Source organism: Vulpes vulpes, chromosome 2 (genome assembly GCF_048418805.1).
Source record: "Vulpes vulpes isolate BD-2025 chromosome 2, VulVul3, whole genome shotgun sequence".
Lineage (NCBI taxonomy): Eukaryota > Metazoa > Chordata > Mammalia > Carnivora > Canidae > Vulpes > Vulpes vulpes.
In genome coordinates, this window is record NC_132781.1 from 43,963,377 (window position 1) to 43,988,445 (window position 25,069).

Genomic DNA, 25,069 nt, shown 5'->3' on the forward strand with positions numbered 1-25,069 from the left:
AGATGAATGGGTTTGTTATTTTAGGCCATGACCCAACTTTCTGCATACCCTAGCAAATAGAGCAGTAAGCTAGAAAGAGCTTAGGTTTCTGAATGACATGTGGACTAAATAGTTGTCTTGCCAAACTGAATTGCCCCATTGGAATAGTTATTTAAGAAATATATAAACTTAAGCCCAATATTCAAAGGCTAGTTTGTTATCAAGTTTAGAGTTGACTGTAATGTAGCATTTGTGGAGTATATATTCTCTTTTAAATGTAGCCAAATCAGTTTCCTCCTATATGATTTATGCTTTATAGAAGTCTTGTTTAAGTAGATAGTCACTGCCCTGAGGCTCCCAAGATTATTCTCTCTACTATTGGATTTGTGATACCTTTTATATAAAGATCTGTAATCCATATTGAGTTCACCTTTATACATGTGAGGTAGGGATCCAGTGTTACTTTTCTTAAAATGGTGCAGGTGTTTTGCAGTACCATCTATAAATAATGCATGCATTTCCTCCTGATTTATCAGCCGTCTTTATCATGTCAAGTTTCCATATATCTGTGAATTTGCTGTTAAGCTCTTGTTTATTGTTAATATGTTGCTGTGGCAATTATACAAGTTTTATTGTTACGGCTTAGTAGTAAATCTTACTCTCTAGTAGAGTGAGTCCCTTTATACTTCTCTTTAAACTTGATTGAATTATTTTTAGATGTTTATTCTTACATAGACATTTTAGAGTAAGTTTGTAAAATTTCTTGAAAACTAAAACAAAGCCTTCCTGATTTGTACTGGAACTGCCTTAGATTTATGATTAATCTTTAAGGAACTACCTCTAAGTGTGGTATAGTTTTTGAATCATTTAGACTTCTTTATGAAGTAATTTTTTTACCCCATTAATGTTCTCTGCCTTATCTTTAGGTTATATCCTAGGTAATTCATACAACTAATTTGAGTGATACTTTATTTGCCTTTTGACTATTTGGTACAGAGCAACGCTGTTGATTTTGTAAGTTGATTTTGCATCTGGCAGTCTTTCTAAACTCATTTACTATAATTTGCCTACTCTTCTAATCCCTATACTTTGCTTTCTCCCACCCCCATTTTATTATATTAGCCACATCCTCCAGTAACATGTTGAACAAAGCCTCAATGGGCATCTTTTCTTGTCTGTATCATAAATGCAGTGATTATGAAGTTTTCCATTAAGTTTGATGTTGATTAGTTTTTAGTATATAGGCTTTATGAAGTTATTTACCTTCTGTCATAGTCATAGTTTACTGGTAACTTTATGATAAATCATAAATACATATTAAAGCTGTCAGATGACTTTTCTGAATCTATTGAAATAGTAATTTTCTCTTGTAGTCCATCATTACATTGATTTTCAAATTTTTTTTAAGATTTTTTTATTTATTTATTAGAGACACAGAGAGAGAGAGAGAGAGAGAGAGAGGCAGAGGGACAAGCAGGCTCCATGCAGGGAGCCCCATGTGGGACTCGATCCCGGGTCTCCAGGATCACTCCCTGGGCTGAAGGCAGCGCTAAACTGCTAAACCACTGGGGCTGCCCTAGATTTTCAAATATTAAACCATTCTTGTATCTCTTGTTTAAATTATTTTTGAGCAGGATGTTATTTTTAATATACTAATAGATTCAATTCACTAATTCTTCGTTTAGGAGTTTCAGACTTCTGTGTTCATAAATGAAATGGGCTTTAGTTATTGTCTTAAAATGTGCCTGCAGATTTTAATTTATGGAGGTGACATTAACATGGAGAGGTCAGTGCACTGAAAGATTATTACTGTTTGCAAGAGAAGGGAGCATGCTAATTCCAGATACAGGGGATACAGGAACCACCAGGTTTGGTCAGGAGGCAAAAGAAGGAGCAAGGGGAAAGGCAAGGCAGGGCAGGAGAAACAGTTTAGAATTTGCTAGTTTGAATAATGTTGGCAGGCTCTGGACTATAGAGGTGATCTCCAGTTGTTAGTATCTGACCTTTAGTGCTTAGGGCAGAGGAATAGTGCCTCTTAGAGTATAATAACTAGGCTAGGTAAAGGAGATGATTTGAGTATGGGCTCTAGGTTGGTTAGTTTACATAGGAAAGATACATTCCTGGACTAACCCTTTGCATTCTCTCAGGAATTGGCCAGTCCTGGTAGAGATAGTTTCTCCCTATTCAGTGAAGTCACAAATGCCAGAGCATCAAGAATACAGAAAATAAGAAAATACATTTAATGTAATTGGCCTTATGGTAGATGGATGCCAAATAGACAAATACAGAATCTAAGGAAACACAAACAGCTATCTGTTTTTTTCTTATTACTGTCCTTAAGTTTTTTTTTTTTTTTTTTAAGATTTGTGTATTTATTCATGAGAGACAGAGAGAGAGAGAGGCAGAGACATAGGCAGAGGGAGAAGCAGGCTCTCCGCGTGGAGACTGATGTGGGACTCAATCCCAGATCTCAGGATCACGCCCTGAGCCGAAGGCAGTCACTCAACCGCTGAGCCACCCAGGCGTCCCTACTATCTAGTTTTGAAATCAAAATTATGTCAGCCATATAAAACATGTTAGGTATTTCCCTCTTTGCATTCTATTATCTGTAACACATTGCAGAAAATAGAGATTATTTGCTCCCTAAAAATTTGGGAGAATTCAATTTGTAAAGCTATCAGGGTTTACGGCTCTTTGGGAGAGGATGTCTTTTTGGTTTTTGGTCTCTTCAGATTCCTTAACCAATTTAAGAAAGTGTATCCATTCTGATTTTCAGATCTATTAACCTAAGATCTATGATCTTTTATAATGTAAACAAAATATTATTTTATTATGATAGTACTTTTAAATCTTTCGTCTATCATCACCTGTATCTCTTTACTTTTCTTGATTAATCTTGCCAGAAGTTTATGTATTATTAATCTTTTCAAAGAACCAGCAATTTATTTTATTCATCTTTTCATTTCGTGGGTTTCTACTCTATTTGATTGATTTCTGCCCATATCTTTGTTTCCTTTGTTTTTTTTTAAGTTATTGTGTAGATATTTTTCAACTTGAGTTTAATTTAATCTTACATGAGTATATAAATCTGTAGGCTTTTTTTCTGTACTGCTTTAGTTATGTCTTATAAATTTTGTTATATAGTATTTTTATTGTTATACTTTCTGTAACCTGAGGATTTAGTATGGCTTTTAAGTTTCTAGACATATGGGTAGAGGTTTTTTTTTTTTTAAGATTTTATCCTTTCATTCATGGGAGACACAGAGAGAAAGAGAGAGAGAGGCAGAGACACAAGCAGAGGGAGAAGCAGCCTCCATGCAGGAAGTCCTATGCGGCACTCGATTCCGGAACCCCGGGATCATGCCCTGAACCAGAGGCAGACGCTGGACTACTGAGCCACCCAGGCGTCCCTAAAAATAGATTTCTGCTGCTGTTTCTTTTTTGTTATGGATTTATAGTTTTATTGTTAAAACCAAAGAACATAGATTATATGATGTTTGCTTTGTGGCCAGCACATAGTTTTTATAAATGCTTCTTCTATCTTTGAAAAGCATGTACTTCCTACAGTATGTAAGTTCTCTATATATTTGTTAGAGCTTACTTGTATTTTCTGTAATTAATCTTTTCCTGTTGATCAATTAGTTTTGGAGAAGAATAAGTTAAAATTGCTATCTAAAATTGTTGATGTCCTATAATGCTGAGAATTGTTGCTTTGTGCCTGTGTTTGTAACATTATTGCGAAGAAATTCATATGCCATAAAATGCAGTGGTTTTTAATATACTCACATAGTTGTGCAGTCATTATTATTACTTAATTTTAGAAAATTTTTGTCACCCCAAAAAGAAACTGGTGCACATTAGCACTCACTCCCTATTCCCCCTTTCCCCAGACCCTGGGGACTAATTGACTTTCTGTCTCCTAGTCAGTGCGTTTGCCTGTTCAGAATTTCAAGTAAGTAGAATCATAAAATATGTGGCCTTTTGTAGTAACAAAACATGGCTTCTTTAACACAGCATAGTGCTTTCAGAGTTTTATCTGTGTTTTAGCATTTATCAATACTTCATTCCTTTTTTTTTTAATAGTTGTTTTTTTTTCTTTTTTAAGTTTTTATTTATTTATTCATGAGAGACAGAGAGAAAGGGACAGAGACACAGGCAGAGGAGAAGCAGGCTCCATGCAGGGAGCCCAAAGTGGGACTCAGTCCCGGGGTTCCAGGATCAGGCCCTGGGCTGAAGGTGGCACTAAACTGCTGAGCCACTGGGACTGCCCTACTTCATTCCTTCTTATGGCCAAATAATATTCTCTTGTATATTATGCCATATTTTGTTTATCACTCATTTTGGTGGGCATTTGGGTTTCCAATTTTTGGTTATTAAGAATAATGCTGCTATGAACGTTCATGTACAGGTTTTTGTATAGACATGTTTTCAGTTCTCTTAGTATATACCTAGGAGTGGAAATGCTAGATTATAGGTTGTCTCTCTGTTTAACCTTTTAAGGTATTGACAGACCTCAGTATTGCTGTATCATTTTACAGTCCCACCAGCAACATTTAAGGATTCCAGTTTCTCCACGTCCTCATCAGCACTTACTTTTTTATTTTAGCTCTTCTATCGGGTGTGAAATGACATTCATTGGGGTTTTGATTTGCATCTCTCTGATGACTGATACTGAGCTTCTCAAGTGCTTGTTGGCCATTTATATATCTTCAGAGAAATGTCTATTCAAGTCTTCAAGTCCTTTGTCCATTTTAAAATTGGTTTTAGTCTTTTCATTGTTGAATTAGAATTTTTTATTCTGGATACAAATTCCTTACCGTATATATGATTTGCAAATATTTTCTCCCATTCAGTGGCTAGTTTTGCACTTTCTTGATGGTATTCTTTGAAACATAACTACTTGGGATCCCTGGGTGGCGCAGTGGTTTGGCGCCTGCCTTTGGCCCAGGGCTCGATCCTCGAGACCCAGGATCGAATCCCACGTCAGGCTCCCGGTGCATGGGGCCTGCTTCTCCCTCTGCCTGTGTCTCTGCCTCTCTCTCTCTCTCTCTCTCTCTGTGTGTGACTATCATAAATAAATAAACAAAAAAATTAAAAAAAAAAACATAACTACTTTTAATTTTGTTGAAGTGCAATTTATGTCTTTTTTCAGTCATTGCTTATACTCTAGGTTTAGTAGGTCTCACAAATTTTGTCATGTAATGTGTAACCCATGATCACAAGATTTATTCCTGTTTTCTAAGTTTTATAGTTTTAGTTCTTATTTTTAGGTTATGGTCCATTTTGAGTTTTTTTAATATGGTATGAAGTAAGTATTCAGCTTCATTCTTTTGAGTATGGGTATCTAGTTCCAACACCATTTATTGAAAAGACTTTTCTTTCCCCTGTTGAATTGTTTTGGTGTTTTATTTATTATAAGAACCATAAATGTTTATGTATGCTAGTTCTTGATCTCTTTTTCCTTCAGTATATAATACCTTACTTTGTCCTTTATATTTGTTTTTGCCTTCAATTCTGTTTTAATTTTCTAATTATTGTGAAGCTCTTGGTTTATAGTTGTCTTCATATTTTTTTTCCTAGCCATTTATTTTCAGCCTTTTTGTGCCTTTTTGGATTTAGGCTATTCCTATTGACCTCCTATTCCTACATTTTAAAAAAAAAATCCAATCTTAAGAGTCTCTCTTTAGATCAGTGAGTTTGACTCATTTACATGTATTGGAATGTTGTGTTGGAACTTTTGTCACATTATTTTGTATTTTTTATCTATCATACTAGGTTTTTTTCTTTTCCCATTGAATAGATTGGATTTTCTTTTCATAGTTTAAAAGTTATACATTTTGTTCTATTTTAGTTAGAATTTTGGTCATTGTATGGTAACAGGTAGTAACTATACTTCATGGTGAGCATAGTGTGACATATAGAATTATCGAATCTATATGCAGAACATAGTGATGTTCTGCAACTGAAACTAATATAACGTTCTATGTCAACTGTACTTCAATAATAAATTCTTTTTTTAAAGACAAATGGTCATTTTTAGTTAAGTCCAGACTTTTTTTTTTTTTTTAAGTCCAGACTTTCATTTATGTATTTGGGTTTTTTAGTTGTGGTTGTTATAACTATTTTTATCTACATTACCTACTTACCTTCAACCTAAGTACTACAGCAGACTCTGGCCTCCTGCTGTTCCCAACCCCACATCATCACTGTTTTTATGTCATCTAGTAAGTGAGATGTTGGCAAACTATGGCCTTTGTGCCAGCAGCCTGTTTTTAAGTAAAGTTCTATGGAATATACTGAGATCTGTGCTATCTGGTGTGGTAGATATATACTACCACACTAGTCATAGAGAATTTTAATTTTAACCTTAAATAAAATTTAATTTTAATTTTAACCCTAAATAAAATAGAATTATTTTATAAGAATTTTATAAGAATTTTAAATATTCTTATATTTAAATATTTTAAAATAGAATTATTTTATAAGAATTTTATAAGAACTTTAACCTTAAATAAAATAGAATTTTAATTTTAACCTTAAATAAAATTTAAAAGTTAGTTCCTTAGTCACTCTAGCCATATTCATGTTTTCCGTAAGCTGCATGTAACTAATGGCTACCATATTGGACAATGCAGATATAGATAGAAGACTTTAGTTACTCCAGAAAGTTCTGTATTATACTTAGCTACTCTAGATACTTGGCTCTGGATGTCTGGCTACTCTATATTGTTTGGGTTCTATGTTTTCCTTTTTGAAGAAAACAGTAAATTTTACTAAATTATTTGTTCACTTCCATGTATCTTACAATGACGTTTCTTGCTGGGAATAGTTCCTTTAATGGGTATTTTCAAAGAGAGCCTTTAATGCAGGAAATCTTTAAGACTATGTTTAAGATATCTTTACTTTTTGGTGATAGTTTACATGGGTATAAACTTTTTGGTTCAAAATTCTATCAACATTTTTTTTTAAGATTTTATTTGTTTATTCATGAGAGGCAGAGAGGCAAAGACAGGTAGAGGGAGAAGCAGGCTCCATGCAAGTCCCAATGTGGGACTCGATCTTGGGACTCTGGGATCACAACCTGAGCCAAAGGCAGATGCTCAACTGCTGAGCCACCCACGTGTCCCTCTATCAACATTTTAAAATAACTCTGCACAGTAATTCTAAGAATTACTTTAAATCTTGTGTTACTGAGGAGATAATCTGATGTCATTTTAATCTCATTCCTTTATAGGTGAACTACTCTGTTAGAAGCTTTTAGAATTTTCTTTTTGTCATTGATTCTCTTAAATTTCATTGTATATATCAAGATGTTGTTTATGTATATATGTATGTTTTATTTATCCTCTTTCTTTTTGGCATTTACAGCTCTTTAGTTTGACTTTTTTTTTAATTCTAGAAAATTCTCACTCATATATTTCTGTGAATCTGTTTAATTTATACATCTTCTGTGTCTTCTGTTTTTATGAAGTTAATACTCCATCATGTCTCTATACGTTTAAAAAAAATCTTTTTTTGACCTTTCCTCTTATGTCTCACGAATGTTTCTTAGTTTAGTAATTCCTGCTCACTAAAACATTTTTCAGCTATACCCATTAATCCATTCACATATTTTTTTATATTTTCATTTTAACTATATTTTATATACGTACTCCTTATTTCAAACTGTTTCTTTCTTAAAAACTTTTTTTAAAAATTTAATTATTTAGGGACGCCTGGGTGGCTCAGAGGTTGAGCGTCTACCTTTGGCCAGGGTGTGATTCTGGGATCCAGGATCAAGTCCTACATTGGGCTCCTTGCAGGGAGCCTGTTTCTCCCTTGGCTTGTGTCTCTGCCTCTCTCTCTCTCTGTGTGTCTCTCATGAATAAACAAAGTGTTTTTTAAACTTCCATGAAATTTTGTTTAGCCAATGGAAAAGGAAAGATTGGGGTTGTCACCCTAGCTAAACTGGAGTGCTGCTTTGACATTACCTCAAAGCAATTGCTTTTTTTTTTTTGTCTGATGAGGCTGGAGGAAGACATATCTAAAAAGCTCTTCCATCATCCAGCCCCCTAATTGTGTACCATATACTGTTCAACTCTGGGTTACTACTCTTCCCTTCCTCTGTCTAGACAAGCCAGTGTTCATTTCCCCAATGGTTTTTCAGTTTTGTTTGTTTGTTTCTTATATCCAGCCTCTCACTTGTAGAACAATTTCAAAGGGACAGAGCTTGGCTTAATATCTTATCAAAAATTGTAAGCTGAATATGACTAATTTAAAAATTATGTACTTTTGAAAAAACATTATGTACTTTTGGCTTTTGATTACGTGAGGTTTTTTTGCCACAAATTTTTCTAATTTTTCTAATTATTAATTTAAGCTTTTACTAGTTATTTACCATTTAGGAATCATATATTGTCTTGACAGTGGGAAAGGAACAAAGGGAGGTCCTGGGCAATGGAAGGATACTGGTCTAGGAATATTAAGTGATAATTCAGAAAGTGGATAATGTAGATTTCAGTGCACTTCTTTTTGTATCGTTTTCTTGTTCAGAACTTTTAAGTATCATTATTTAAGCATCTGATGTCTAGAAGACATTATAATGGGTGCTACTGATAGAAATTTGAATAAGAGGATCTCTGCTTTCAAGGAGCTCTTTTTAATACTTTATGAAAGTGAATTTATATATAATTTAGGTTAAAACTAAAATATCTTCACTTCTGAGAGAAGCTAAAATTTCAGAAGCTACTAAGGGTGTTTTGTTAGGATTAGGGCCATTTCTCTTTGAGCACCCAGGGATAAAAGGCCAGATGGAACAGCCAGCCTTACTTTGAGAAGAATTTTTTTTTGTGGGCTCCTTTTCTTGTACACAGCTTTTGTTCATTCTACAGTCTATTTGACTATGATTGTTTTTGGCTGCATATGGCTTCACCTGATTTGGGCTACCCTGCTTTCTCTTCTTGAAATCAGCCTCCTTATCTTTTATGCATTCCAGGAATGATTTGCTTTGTGTACTTGGACCCTGCTCTTTAACTTGTCTCTGTCAGTCTGTTGATCTGTTGCATAATAATTTGCCTCTACTACCAGATTCCTGCCTCTGAATTTGCTCTGTACCTGTCTCATATGTAGTTGGTTTGACATATATATTCTCTTGGCTTTGGTTTCTAAATATGCCCTTTTGTTCTTCCTGAGGTGATTCATTGAGGCTTTCCTGCAACTGATTTTCTAAAACACTGGTCAGCCCTGTCACTGGTTTAGATCCTCTCTTCTTTCAGTCTTCCAAATTTTTGAGTTGTAATAAGCACAGCTCATTTTATTTTAAAATTGTTATTATATATATTTTTAAATTTATAATTACCCACCACAGATAAAAAGAGTCTATAGTTTTTTCTGTGTATGGACTGATGTTATTTTACTTTTTAAAAGCAGCCTTATTGAGCTATAATTGATACATACATGCACCTACTTACAGTATACAGTTTGATAAATTTTGACACAAGTGTATTTCATGAATGGTCACTGAGATAAAGATAATGAACGTGTCCAACACACCTGAAGATTTCCTTCTGTCCCTTTGTAGTTTCTCCTTGCCCCTTCCTATCCTTTCTTCAACCCCCAGGCAACTACTGATTTGACTTCTATAACTGTAGTTTTCATTTTGAGGGATTTATATAAATGAAATCATACAGCATATACTTTGGTTTAGGGACACGGGTGGCTTCTTTCAGCATAATTACTTTGAAATTAATTAACACTGTGTGTTTCAGTAGTCTACTCTCTTTTCTTGCTGAGAAGTAGTCTATCCTATAAATATACCACAATTTGTCTAATTCACCTGTTGATTATTTGGATTGTTTCCAGTTAGGGCTGTTAAAAGTAAGTGGCTATGAACATTTGTATGGACCTAGATTTTCATTTCTCTTGGATGAATACCTAGGATTGTGTTTTTAACACTTTAAGAAACTTCTTAATTCTTTTCCAAAGTTGGTGCACCATTTTACGTTTCCACTACTAATATATGAGAGTCCTAGTTGCTCTAAGTCCTTTGTATGGATATATTGTTTACTTTTTAATAAAACATTTTATTCTTTTAATGTTCTACAACTTGTGTTTACAATTAAATATTTAATAATGCCTGGAATATATTTTGATGTTTGTTTAAAATAAGGTAAGATGTCAGTTTTAATATTTCTTTCAAAAGGCAGACAGTTGTCTCCACCTCATTTTATTAAATAGTCTATCATATTCCCATGGATTTAAAACTTGCCTTCCTAAGGAATTGTTTCAGAAAAACACATTTTTCATCTCTGCCCATTTTTCAAAACCTAAATGTTTAGATATTAGAGAAAAATGTAGAATAAATCAGAAAGTTCTCCACTTGTAATGTGATAAAGTATTTTTTTTAAAGATTTATTTATTTATGATAGAGAGAGGAGAGAGAAGCAGGCTCCATGCTGGGAGCCTGACGTGGGACTCGATCCCGGGACTCCAGGATCATACCCTGAGCCAAAGGCAGGCGCCAAACCGCTGAGCCACCCAGGGATCCCTGTGATAAAGTATTTTAAGGAGGTAAAATTATGAGGATCGTGTCCTATATATGAGATATAATTGAATTCTCAATGGAAAACTTGTCATAAGACTTCAGAAATACACATTCATATCTTTTGGATAAAGTATAATTTTCTGTTCAATGCATAATAATTCTAAAGACACAGTCTGGATGAAGTGATCTCTACAGGATATTTGTATGATTCTACCTCTGATTACTATTTCTGCAGCCTCCTAGCTTAGAAACTTTAATACCATGTTTGGTCCTCTTTTTTTCTTCATTCCTTCTGTCCATCTGCTTCCAAGTTCTGTTTCTTTTAAAGCATCACCTAGTTTATCCCATTTATCCATTCCCATATACTGTGGTCTTATAATCTCAGTGCCCCTTAGTCTAATTCCCTATTGTCCATATTACATTGATTCCAGATCATTTTTCTAAATGACTTTTTCATTAAATTAAAAATATTTTTTTGTCTTTGCATCAAAGGGCTCTATTTTTCATAATGTAGTCTGAGTCCAATTTTAGTTCTTAGCACCCATGTAGAAGTCAATTGTTATAATCATCTTGATCTTATTCTTTCCTGCCAGGTTTATATCATTGTCTTTCTTTCTTTCTTTCTTTCTTTCTTTCTTTCTTCCTTCCTTCCTTCCTTCCTTCCTTCCTTCCTTCCTTCCTTTCCTTTCCTTTCCTTTCCTTTCCTTTTCTTGCTTTCTTTTCTTTCTTTCTTCTTTCTTTTTTCTTTCTTTCTTTTTTTTCTTTCTTTCTTTCTTTCTTTCTTTCTTTCTTTCTTTCTTTCTTTCTTTCTTTCAAGACTTCGTTTATTTAGAGAGAGAGAGTTCAAACATGGGAAAGAGGAGGGAGAGACAGAATCCCAAGCAAACTCTGAGCCAAGCACAAAGCCCTATGTGGGGCTCAATCCTGAGCCAAAATCAAAGAGTCAGACATTCAACCACCTGAGCCACCCAGGCACCCCTAGGTCATTCTATTTCTTTATAGGGGTTCCTTCATTTCTTTTTTTTTTTTTTTTTTAAGATTTTATTTATTTATTCATGAGAGGCAGAGACACAGGCAGAGGGAGAAGCAGATGCCATGCAGGAAGCCCGCAGTGGGACTTGATCTTGGGACCCTGGGATCACACCCTGAGCCAAAGGCAGACGCTCAACCGCTGAGCCACCCAGGCATCCCTATAGAGTTTCCTTTATGTAATACAACCTTTTTTCCCCATGTTACCTGTCTTTCTAAATTTGCCTTAGACCTTCCTCTTCCATAGATATTTCTTTGACTCTCTCAGACCATAATGTCTTCTCTGAATTTTTAATACCTATAGTAAGTTTCTCCATTTACTCTCTTTGATCCTTGCCCACTTCCTTGGACATGTCAGCTATGCCATTGCCTATTCCCTGTGCCTGAAAAACTGTTCTCTCGATCTCATTGTGACTTGTTTTCTTACCTTTTACAGGTCTTTTTTTTTTTTTTTTTTTTTTTAACCTTTAGAGGTCTTGGTTCAAATCACACCTCATTGAGATCTTCCTTGAGTGTCCTATTTTAAATTCAATCCTCTCCTTAGTCTCTGTACCTTTCTTTGATTTTTTTTTTTTCTTTTTTGGCATAGAGTGCAATATATCTGACATAAATTTTACTTGTCTGTTTTTGTTTCCTTACAAGTTCATCGAGGGCAGGGATTTTGTTTATTATTTTTAACCAATGCCTTGAATAGCGCCTTACACATGGCATATGCTCAGTAAATACTTAGATGAATGAATAAATGCTATTAGGTTGGTATTAAGTGTTCTTTAGTTACATAAAGGTATTATTGTTTAGTTTGTTTAGTTCTTTAAAGGTTGGACGGAGTGGCCTAGCAACATTGAGTACTAACTGACTGAATGTGTAGAATTAGAAACTTTGACCACACTAAGGTAGGTGGCACTTAATATTGTACAGCTGGTCAAGATACTAAGCATAATTAACTTTCAGTTCTTTTTTTTATTTTTTTATTTTTTTAACTTTCAGTTCTAAGTAGGATCTTAAAGTTGCTTTTGTTATAATAAATTAGAATAACTCTGGTTACTTAATAAATTATAGTAATCTGGTTATATAAAAATATGTATTCCTTTTGACCACTTAGAAAATACAGAAAAGTATAGACAATATAAAATGTTCATAGGAATAAAGTAATAGGAATTTATACACTCTTGGTGGGAGTGTGAATTGGTTAGACCACTTTGGAGAACAATTTGTCAGTATTTAGTGAAGTTAAAGATAGGTGACCTACAATGTAACAGCTCTCCTAAATAGTTACACGTGTATCCGAATACATGGACAATTTTCATAGCTGCTTTCTTTGGGGAAAAAAGAAAAGGAAATTACTCAAATGAATGTTTATCAGCAGGAGAATGTGTAAAAGTTTCAGGTCATGCAAAATAAACAACATTTAGAGACATACATAGGGAGGTAAACTATTCCTCCACTGTCATAGTCTCTGGCTTTGACTGACATAAGACAAATTAACAGGAGAAAAGCAGAGCTCATTTATATTTATATGGGAGCCCTCACAAGAAATATGAAGACCCAAAGAAGTGACTGGACCTAAGTACTTATACACTAGGTTGAACAGAGCAGAAATTGTGGGAAAATAACCAAAATATATGTATAGACTAAAGAAAGATAGTTATTTTAACAAGGTATGTTTAGATTTCTCTTGGCCTTGACTCCCCATCTTCAGTGATAAGTTCATTTCTTCCTTCTGGCACAGGGAAGGCACCTTTCACATGAGAAGTTTATCTTCTGCTTTTAGGAAGAGAAAGGAATGGCTGAGTGTCCTTGTATTGGCTGTTTTTCAAGTGTCTTCAATTCAGAATATGCCAAAAGCAGCATATTTGGGTGGCCATGTCCTGAACTCATTCAATACATATGTGGCAAAACTAACATAAAGCAAGGAGATTATATAAACAAAATTTAGGGTGGAAAGGTGGGAGATGAGATTTCGTGAAGGATATATATAGTGACTTTATTGATAATGTTCCATTTCTTAGGCTGGGTAATGAATTCACAGGTATTATGTTATTTTTTGTACCCTTTTTGTACATAGTTTTTCATAATAATTTTTAAAGGTAGCAGGTATAGGGAAAGTTGACAGGGTGTAGCACGTTTGCAAAGAGAGGAGGCTTGAATATAGTTGATAGGGAAAGAAGAGAGACTTGATTAGTAAAAGAGAAGATTTGGTAAATACCTTAGGGCCTGGTTAGAGAGTTATAGTTGGAAGCTAAGAAATAATTTTCAGGAGTGCTTGGCAGCCCTACTATAGATAGCAGATGGTTGCATGGATCCAAGACTTGTGTTTATCAAGTAGGTATAAAAGATGGGCAGTGGGAGTTTAGATTATTGGCAAGAGTAGCTGAAGATTCACTACTGTAAAGATTCTAATAGAAAATGGAAAAATCAAGGGATTAATAATAAATAAAATAAATAAATAAAATCTTTTAAAAAAATCTTTGATAGTCTTAGGAGTTAGAATTCTAATCATGTTTATTACACAATGCAGTATTGAAAGAGTTCTTTTAGTCTTAATAAAATGTAAGTTTTTACTATTATTCTTATACATATATAAAAGCAAAATAGGAATGAAAATAATTAGTTAAGGGATCCCTAAAACTTTTTCAAATCCAGAATTTTTTGTTTGTTTTTTTCTTAATAGTCGTGAGGTTGTGAGTTCTCATTTTTAGATTTTCCAAAGGATGTATATGAGGGAGTAATCATTAGTCTTTATTTGGACTTTCTTTTTCATTCAGATTCATTGATGACTGTATTTCTCCAAGTTTATCATTCTTTCTGACATCAAGCTTAATAGTCATAAGGAGGGTATTTGGAGGTGGTGAACTAGGCATGTTAAGTAGTAGTCCCAAGAGGGAGTCCAAAGTAAATTGTCTCTACCGAATAGCATGTTAAATACTATATCACCAACACTTGATGACACTCATTCTGCAAGTTTTGATGCTGACACCATTTAATACTCACACACATGCAGATAGAACCAACTATATTAAGAATACCTCTTAATCAACAGTAGATGATGCCCACTGATTATAAAGCGTATCCTGATTTCATTGATACAAGGATGTGAAATAATGTACATCTTCTATTCAGTGAAATTTGGTAGAAGAGTAGTGGTTGTTGGGTTGGTTGTCCAGATTCATAGTTTCAGAGCAAGGTCAGTCACAGGTAATAGCAAGATGAGCATGATAGGGTGGCTAAGTAGAGAGGAGACCATTATTACTGGACCTGAGGAAAATAAGGTCAGGTCAAAGTGTTGTATGGTTATCTATGATGATGATGGCATAATCAGGGTGTCAGAAATAGTAATATAAATTGAGAGTAAAAGGGATAAAAGTAACAGTCACATGGCATGCAGGGATTATAAAGGACTTCATGGGAAGGTTTTAGTCAAGGTAAAGACACAAGAAGCAGTGTGACCATAGTATGAAAAGGGATGATTATTATTAGCAGGAGACTTACTTCCTGAGTAGCAAATGTGGACTAATATGGATATAGCATTAAAGTTTGCCCCATACATTAAATGTTGTTGAAAACAAATTTTTAAATGGCTGCGGAACTTTCTGTTGAAAGGTATACAGCTTACTTAACTGATCTTTTTTTTTTTTTTAAGTTTTTATTCATTTATTCATGAGAGACACACACAGAGAGAGAGAAGCAGAGACACAGGCAGAGGGAGAAGCAGGCTCCATGCAGGGAGCCTGACATGGGACTTGATCCCAGGTCTCCAGGATCCCACCCTGGGCTGAAGGCAGCGCTAAACCGCTGAGCCACTGGGGCTGCCCTTAACTGATCTTCTGATGTTAAAAGTTAGGTTGCTTCAAGTTTTTCACTAATGTGAATGGATATCCCATCAGATATAATACAATGAATATCATAGCACCAAAATCTTTTTGTATATTTTTGTATATCTTTTTTAATATATCCATACAACAAACTCCTGAAAGTGGAATTACTGGATCAAAAGAAATGGTTATTTTTTTCAGGCTTTTAATACATTTTGCCAAATTGGAACCATTTCACACTTCTCACAATGTAAAAGTATAAATTTACTCATTACCTTGTCAGTATTAGATGATTAGAACTCTAAAAATCTTTATCAGTTTGATAGATAATAAAAGTATTTTCATCTCTTTAGTTATTAGTAAGATTCAGTTCATTTTTTCATACTTAATGGCCCTTTATGTTTTCTCTTAATTTTCTGTTGATAGTCATGTCCATTTTTTGTCTGAGCTTATATAATAAAAATTTTGTGTATTTTTTGCAGCCCTTAAACAAGCTTTGTACATACAAAAGAGTCATGTGAATGTGGACAAACAAAGCTCATAATAGAGATTACTGAGTTGTAGGACCTTTAGTAAATGATCTGTTGCTAAGTTAAAAAAAGATAAAGAACAGGAAGTTTTCATTTCTAAGTTCTCAGAGCACAACCAAAAATTATAGCCATAAGCCATTTATTTGAGGAAGGACTGATTCTTGAACTATTTTTTCTTTAGTTGAAAACTATTTTGGATAAGTGGATAGGTAAACATCTTATTTCATAAAGAAGGCTATATGAGATTTAAAAATTTTTTTGACTTATTATGGAAAAAGACCGATTTCTGAAAAAAAAAATACTCAGACCCCTTTTCTGAATGTTTGGGTTTTTCTTATTTTAAAAATTTTTTTAATTTTATAAAAAAATTTTGTGACTAAAGAAAGGTAATTCAGTAATATAAACTAGTGGGCCAGTATCTTCTTTCCTAGTGTCATTAAACTATATTCTGTGTATTGGTGAAGGAGCTCTGGTAATACATATAAAGCTATTTCTCTTCTGGCAGTTCTCACAGCCCAGGAGTCAACCCATCTGAACATCCATGGTGATGTAAGAAATGTGCAATCGTGTGATTTCTCCTGTATTTATCTGAGTTGTGAAGGTTTTATTTATTTATTTTTTTTTAATTTTTTTTTTAATTTTTTTTTTTTTTAATGTGAAGGTTTTAAAAACCATTTTCCTTTTAATTCAGTCATAATCTGACTACATCCCAATGAAATAAACACTAGATTGATTAAATAATTTTTATTCTCTACACAGAACAATGAAGGTAGTAAAGACTAGTTTTTTATTTGGAGTGTTTTTCTTAATTCTGCAGTTTATGGTGCCTGTACTTGATAACCACATCTGTGTGTGTGTGTGTGTGTGTGTGTGTGTGTGTGTAGAGGGTATAGTATATTGTTATATATTTTTAGTAAGTATAAAATAGACCTGGCATTTTATCTCCTTTTTCTTTATGTTCATTTCTTATTTGGAATTAAAGTTAATAGAAACCTACCAGCTCTTAGATTAGACAAAAAATTAACATGTTGGGGTGCCTGGCTGGCTCAGTGGTTGAGTGTCTGCCTTTGGCTCAGGTCGTAATCTTGGAGTCCTGGGATAGGGTCCTGCATTGGGCTCCCTGCGGGGAGGCTGCTTCTCCCTCTGTCTGTGTCTCTGCCTCTTTCTGCGTGTCTTGCATGAATCAATAAATAAAATCTTTAAAAAAAAATTAACATGTTGATCAAAAATGATTCCTCTCCCCTTTCAGTGTTGTACACATAGCAGGTTCTCAGAACATGTTTGTTGAATTAAGTTGAAATATTTGCAAGGAAATACTACTTGAGGTTTTACAAAAGGTTATTTCCCTGAGATTTTTGGTATAAAACCTATTTTGAAAGATTGGTATGATAAATTACTAATGTATCATTTATAACTTCAGTTATTTTTTCTTTAAGATAAAGGTCCGGGGTGCCTGGATGGCTCAGTGCATTTAAGTGTCTAACTCTGTTTTGGCTCCGGTTATGATTTCAGGGTGGTGAGATCAAGTAGGGCTCCGCAATGATTATGGAGCCTACCTAAGATTCTTTTTTTAGAATTTTTTTATTCTTTTTTTTTTTAAGATTTTATTTATTTGTGAGAGGCAGAGAGAGAGGCAGAGACACAGGCAGAAGGAGTAGCAGGCTCCATGCAGGGAACCCAATGTGGGACTGGATCTCGGGTCTCCAGGATCACACCCTGGGCCCAAGGCAGGCACTAAACCGCTGAGCCACCCAGGCTGGCCAAGATTCTTTTCTTTCTGTCTGTCCCTCCCTAATGCTTGCTCATTCTCTATTAAAAAGAAAAGATAATATAAAGACCTTTACAGGGAGTAATTTTTATCTTCCTACATTTAAAACTAATGGTAATTTGTGGTTATATTAAAAGGCACTCTTACTGAATACTCTCTTGTATTATCCTGTGAATGAATTGGTTTTCAAACATAAAATTTGAATAATTGCCTGCCTGCTCGTTTTTGAAACTAATCAGTTAATAACTGTATTGTGTGATGAGGTCACTCACATTCAACCTTAATCATTTTATTTAACAGCTGTTTTTCTTTAGGTCATTTGTAGGCTAGAATATTTTGTGGCAAGAACTAAAGGGTTTTGTGATATCTGTACTAAAGAAAATACATTCCTTTAACATAATGCTGAGTGAAAAAGGCCAATCTCAAAATGCTTCTATTTATTAAACATTCATGAAGTAACATACAGAGATAAGGAATAGATTAGTGGTGTCAGGGATTAGGGATGAGGAGAAGAGGTGATAAAGGGGTAACACAAAGGAATCATGTGTTGGTACAGTTAAATATCTTGATTAAGATGGTAGTTACATGAAGCTATACATGTCATAAAATAGCATAGAACTGTACACATATTTTCACAAATATACAACTGGTAAAAATCTAAATGAGCTCTGTGGCTAGAACCAATGTCTGTTTCCTGGTTGATATTGTACTGTAGTTAATACAAGATGGGGGAGGATGGGTAAATGGCCTCCCTATACATGTCTTACAAGTACCTGTGAATTTATAATTATGTCAGAACAAAGTTTTGGAAAATATACCTTGACAAGAACTCCACCCTAAACCAAAACAATTTTTAAAGGCAGATACCCATTCAGTTGGCATCTCCTTGCTATCAAGTCCCACCATCCAGTTATTACTATAGCAGTGTAGTAGAGGACTCCCTCAAAGAAGAGTTCTTTTTTAATCTACTCATGCTTTGAGGAATGTACTCTCATTTATAAGCAGTTCCTAGGAAAGCCACTATCAGTTCTAGAAAACCCATTCCTTGGCTATGCCATAGTTCCCATGACTAGTGATGGACTCAAATGTACAGATCCTCCATTTTCCTGTTTATTGATATATTGAATATCAAACCTTAAGGAATCTTAGCACACAAAACATGCACAGCCTTTTGAATATTCAACAGAATAGATGTTTCTCTTTTAGTAGATGTAAATTGAATCATACTGTACAACTCTAAATAAATTCCAATCTTATATTTTATTAACCATGCTGATAAATATCAGACATAGTTTGCATGCTTTGTGGTAAACACTTTGGTTTAACTGTAGTACTGTTTTCCCACAACTTATTGTTTAGATATAAACAATATTTTTTTGAGCACTTCTTTGAGCCAGGTAGATGCTAAGCACTTTTTACAGATTATGTCATTTAATCCTTGTGAGGATTAAAGAACCTTGTGAAGTGTAGGTACTGTTACACAGATGAGTAACATACCTGAAATAAGACAGGTAATAAGAGAAAGAACAGTTTGAATCTTGGTTAGATTCCTAAGCCATTATTCTGTACTTCCTTTTCATACCATACAATAAAGGAATTCTAAAGTTCAAGGCTCATGTGTTGGTGGTTGTTATATATCCCCACTGAGCCGGGAGCCTGAGGTGGGGTTCCATCCCAGGACCCTGGGATCATGATCTGAGTCAAAGGCAGACATTAACCAACTGAGCCACCCAAGCACCAGAATATTTTCAATTTATGATATGTTTATCAGGATATAACCTCATCATAAGTTGAGAAATGTTCATAAATTTAAAGTTGAGTCTTGGGGATCCCTGGGTGGCGCAGCGGTTTGGCGCTTGCCTTTGGCCCAGGGCGCGATCCTGGAGACCCGGGATCGAATCCCACGTCGGGCTCCCGGTGCATGGAGCCTGCTTCTCCCTCTGCCTATGTCTCTGCCCCTCTCTCTGTCTCTCTGTGACTATCATAAATAAATAAAAAAAATTAAAAAAAAATAAAGTTGAGTCTTAAAATTTTATTAGTATTTTAATTCAAGGATATCTCTAATGACTTGGAAAAACAACCTTTAAAATGTAAAATCTGGGCAGCCCTGGTGGCGCAGCGGTTTAGCGCCGCCTGCAGCCCAGGGCGTGATCCTGGAGACCCTGAATCGAGTCCCACGTCAGGCTCTCTGCATGGAGCCTGCTTCTCCCTCTGCCCGTGTCTCTGCCTCTCTCTCTCTGTTTCTCTAATGAATAAATAAATAAATAAAATCTTAAAAAAAAAAAAACAATCAAATGAGCTTCAAAAGGAGATAATCTCTGACTTTTTCAGCTTAGGTTCAGAACTACTACTTTATCCACTGATGGTGCTGTTGAAATTCCAGGGATACAAGTCTGTGAATAGAATATGTAAAATTATTGTACTCCCCTCCATTGTGATACTACCCTGTAAGTAATATCTGATTTTTTCCAAAGGTCAGAGAAATATCATCCTTCAAAACAGCCAAAAACATGGAAATAAAACCTCTTGTCTCAGTGTATATATATATATATATATATATATATATATATATATATACACACACACTTTACGTTGGAAAGGCTCTTCCCAGTCTGCTTATACCATATTATGAGAGTCTAAGAAGTACTAGCTCTATGTTTTATTTTTCTAAGTTCAGTAGTTTGAGTTGAAGCAGTCAATTTGAAAGTGACAGCGGGGCTGCCCCGGTGGCTTAGCGGTTTAGCGCTACCTTCAGCCCAGGGCGTGATCCTGGAGACCCCAGATCGAGTCCCACATCAGGCTCCCTTTATGGAGCCTGCTTCTCCCTCTGCCTGTGTCTCTCTCTCTCTCTCTCTCTCTGTGTGTCTCTAATAAGTAAATATCTTTTAAAAAAATGTAAAAAAAAAAAAAAAACAGTTGAACTGTGACCAAATGGAGGAGAGAGAGGAAAAAATAATAAAGGTAAGTAAAAGTCTAGTATTTGGAGACTTCTAGTCAATTTTTAAGACATTCTTAAGTCAATGATCAAGAAATATTTAATTTATACTGATTAGGAAGACTGAAATATTAAAAATTGGAAAGAATTAATGAGATATGCTTATTAGAATATTTAATATTTTAAGGTTTAAAATGGACATTCTAATGAGTAAAATGTATTATCACATGATAGGGAAATTTGTATTAAATGAGAGATAAATGTAATACACAAGTAACACACTTAGCATAGCACCTGGCTCCGTAAATGTTAGCTATTGTTTTTGTTAATAATATCTTTTCCTCTAGTTGTAGTTAGTTTACTGTCACCTAAAATGTCCTTAGTTCTTTGCCTATCCACTTCTTTAATTTATTAAATATGTGTTCGATTATTTGAATTGCCTTTGTGAATTAACTTTATCTCCATGGTCATAGGGAACTAGAATTAGGTTTATTTTTTCTGTTTTGTTTGTTGCCATGGAAGACAAAGGAAGCACCACTTCATACTGTACAGCTGAAAGCAGCAAATGTCAATAGGCTAGAAAACTAGCCTAGGGCTGAGGATTATATTTTTCAATAAAAGATAAATTCATCAGTAGACTCATTTTAAGATACAATTCACATAACATAAAATTCACCCTTTTAAAGTATACATTTCAGTGTTAATATATTTACAAAACCTTATACTTTTAAGACAATATATTTTTTTTTAAGATTTATTTATTTATGAGAGAGAGAAAGAGGCAGAGACACAGGCAGAGGGAGAAGCAGGCTCCATGACGGGAGCCCGACGCAGGACTCGATGCCAGGACTCCACGATCGCGCCCTGGGCCAAAGACAGGTGCCAAACTGCTGAGCCACCCAGGGATCCCCTTAAGACAATATTTTTAAGTAGTTTAATTATATATATATATATATAAAATTTAGCTGTAAATGTTTACTTTCACCCATGTGGTTACTACTTTGTAAACACCTCTTGGCTTCTCTTAAATTCTTTTTGGTTCAGGTCTATGTCATATCTCTTTTAGGAACACTTTCTTGATTCTGTCCTCCCACAGACCTTTTTTTTAATCCCTTTATTATATATAGCTTATCACATCTATATTTTAGTTATCTCTTTAGTTACTTGTCTTCCCTTTCAGACCATTTATCTTTCAGGGATAGAGCCTATAATTTTCCTTACTATCTTCAGGAGCTGGAACACCTTAGTACATATTTATTGAATGATTATAACCACTGATAGTTTTAGCTTAAGCATGTACTAAGCCTTAAGCATATACTGATAACTTGATATACTATATACAATATGCTATATTAAAAATATGTGCTAGGGATGCCTGGGTGGCTTAGTGGTTGAGTGTCTGCCTTTGGTTCAAGGCATGATCCTGGGGTCCCCAGACCAAGTCTTGTCGGTGGGTTCCCTGCGGGGAGCCTGCTTTGCCCTCTGCCTATGTCTCTGCCTCTCTCTGTGTGTCTCGAATGAATGAATAAATAAATAAATAAATCTTTAAAAAAAAATTATAAAAAATATGCTTTTTGTTGCTGAGAATCATACCATTAAATGTGTTGGAAGGGACCAGTGCTCCCCCACCCATTCACATGTGCACACAAAATAAATTGTAGTCCATAGAGATTGGGTACCTTAGTGGTGAAGTAGGGAAAAAAAGGCCACATCACCTCATTTTTTTCCTGTATCACTCTTATACCTTACAGCCTACCCTCTTGATTTATAACAAAAATTCATTTATTTCTTAAGGTTTTGGTAAAGACTTTGAAAATGTAATTTAATTATAATATTTTTCATAATACTTTTCTGGTTTTTAGTATAAGTAAGGAACTAGTTGCCAGCCAGAATACTGGAAAAGAAATTTTCAATTGGCTTAAAGAGTGACAACATTTTTATGTTTTATAGACCTCCGTGAGTGAAAGCCTTCAAAGGGAAGCTGCTAAGAAGCAAGCAATGAAACAGGTAAGGTGGCTGAGTAAATATATGTATTTGGTGAAATAAATATTTCAGCCCACATTTTTATTTTATTTATTTTATTTTATTTTATTAAAGATTTTATTTATTTTTTCATGAGAGACACAGAGAGGCAGAGACACAGGCAGAGGGAGAAGCAGGCTCCATGCAGGGAGTCCGATGTGGGACTCTCTCCCAGGTCTCCAGGATCAGGCCCTGAGCTGAAGGCAGCGCTAACCCGCTGAGCCACTCGGGCTGCCACACCCCATATTTTTAAATGTCAGGTTTGGTATCTAGGTCCTGAGACTAAGCAGTATAGCTCTGTATAAAGAGATAATTTTATCTTGACCCTCATTTTCTGAAAATGTTTAAAACATTTCTTGATTTACATATATTTCAGGCTTTTGTGATAAATTTTAAAGGAAAAAGCACAATAGAGAATTAGCTCTTTATTGCTATGTTGTAGATTAAACCCATTTCTGCTTTCAGCTGACTCAGTAGTCAGTCTTACAGTGGATTATATGGTTTAATAATTCTTACTAGTGAGCATACTTGCTTAAAAAAAGTCTCTTCACACCAAAGTGATTTCATCATTATATAAATATTTGAAATTAATCTACTAAGAATGGGGAATATCTGATAATTCTCAATAGATTTCTCTCACACTTTATATAGTGCTCTGTAGTATTTCCGAGCACTTTTTTGTAAATTATATTTTTTAAATTCTCACAAATCTGCCCATGATCCTGATTAAGAAATCTGAAGGTTCAAAAGGATAAATTACCCTTTATGATCACACAGCTAATTACAGAACTAGGCCTGAAGGTTTACTAATTTTTCTACTACACCATTGAATCTTCGATTTAGCTGTTGCAAAACATAATGAAATTAAACAATGACACAGTACCTTTCTTTTTAATTTTTTCCCCTCCACATTTTCTTTATCCTTTAGCATCTATGTCTCCCTACTCTACCTGAATCCTGTATAGGAATGAATTTGTTAAATACTTTCTAATGTGCCAGACATTATGGTAACCACTTTCTAAGAATTAACTTCTTAAAATAATCCTCTAAGATAGAAGCTCTTAAAATCTTCATTTTATAATTGAGGACAGGAAGGCAGAAGGATTTATGTGACTTTCATGAAGTCTCATAGTTCAACCCAAGCAGTACAATTGCAGAGCTCATGCTTTTAGTAACTATGTTTACTGCTACTCCGAGGAGTGGCACAGAATTATATATTTTGGTTATGTTAATGCAAGTGGAATATAATGTGTAACTCAGCAGTCTGAAAATGATTTAATGCGCAATTTTTAAAAATGTGATTTTTTTTTAACATAAATGCTGAAATGCTTTGAGTTATAATTTTAGAGCTCTAGAATTTTTAGAGACCATCAGAGTTCAACTTCTTCACCATATTGATGAAAGAATTAGTTATGGAGAATCTGGTGACTTTTCTAAGGTCATGTAGTTATCTTGTTTTCTAGTTTATTCTGACATTTTTTGTGTTGCCTTTCCTTACCTATTTAAAGCATAAATCCCAAATTTAACTTTATTCTTAATCCTAGCTGTCCCAAACTACATTTTCTCTTAGTGAGATTTTTTTTCTCATAGTTTGCTTGAAAGTTAGGAGTGCTGCTATAGCTCTTCATGTACCTTTTCCCTCCTGCTGCTTTCACAGAGCTGGAACATCTGTACTTCCTGCTTTTCACTTTATTCTCCACTAACTAACTTTTATGATGAAGAATACCAACTTGATTACTATATCTAAGATAAAATACTCTTAGAAATGGAGTATTTTATTTTTTTCTTATTATTTTTATTTAAATTCAATTAATTATGGGATCCCTGGGTGGCGCAGCGGTTTGGTGTCTGCTTTTGGCCCAGGGCATGATCCTGGAGACCCGGGATCGAATCCCACGTCGGGCTCCCGGTGCATGGAGCCTGCTTCTCCCTCTGCCTGTGTCTCTGCCTCTCTCTCTCTCTCTCTTCTCTCTGTGTGACTGTCATAAGTAAATAAAAATAATAAAATAAATAAATTCAATTAATTAACATATAGTGTATTATTAGTTTCAGAGGTAGAGTTCAGTGATTCATCAGTTGTATATAACACCCAGTGCTCATTACATCACATGCTCTCCTTAATGCATGTTACTCAGTTATCCTATACCTTCACCCTTCTCCCCTTCAGCAACCCCCAGTTTGTTTCCTATTATTAAGAGTCTCTTATGCTTTGTCTCCCTCTCTGATTGCATTTTGTTCTTTTTCCTTCCCTCCCCCTATGCTCCTCTGTTTTGTTTCTTAAATTCCACATGAGTGAAATCATATAATTGTTTTTGATTGGCTTATTTTTCTTAGCATAATACCCTCTAGTTCTATCCATGTTGTTGTAAATGGCAAGGTTCCTTCCTTCCTTCCTTCCTTCCTTCCTTCCTTCCTTCCTTCCTTCCTTTCTTCCTTCCTTCCTTCCTTCCTTCCTTTCTTTTGTTCCTTTCT

At 34.7% G+C, this 25,069-nt stretch overlaps 1 protein-coding gene across 2 annotated transcripts in view; it reads left to right on the top strand.

Annotated features, from left to right (window-relative positions):
• The window catches only part of NSRP1 (nuclear speckle splicing regulatory protein 1), a 52,440-nt gene that overhangs the window by 19,312 nt on the left and 8,059 nt on the right, over positions 1 to 25,069 (top strand). For both annotated transcript variants that reach the window (XM_026016209.2, XM_026016210.2), the window contains exon 3: positions 22,526 to 22,582. In XM_026016209.2, coding sequence (XP_025871994.2) covers positions 22,526 to 22,582 — 57 coding nt within the window. The remainder of the gene's footprint in view (positions 1 to 22,525; positions 22,583 to 25,069) is intronic.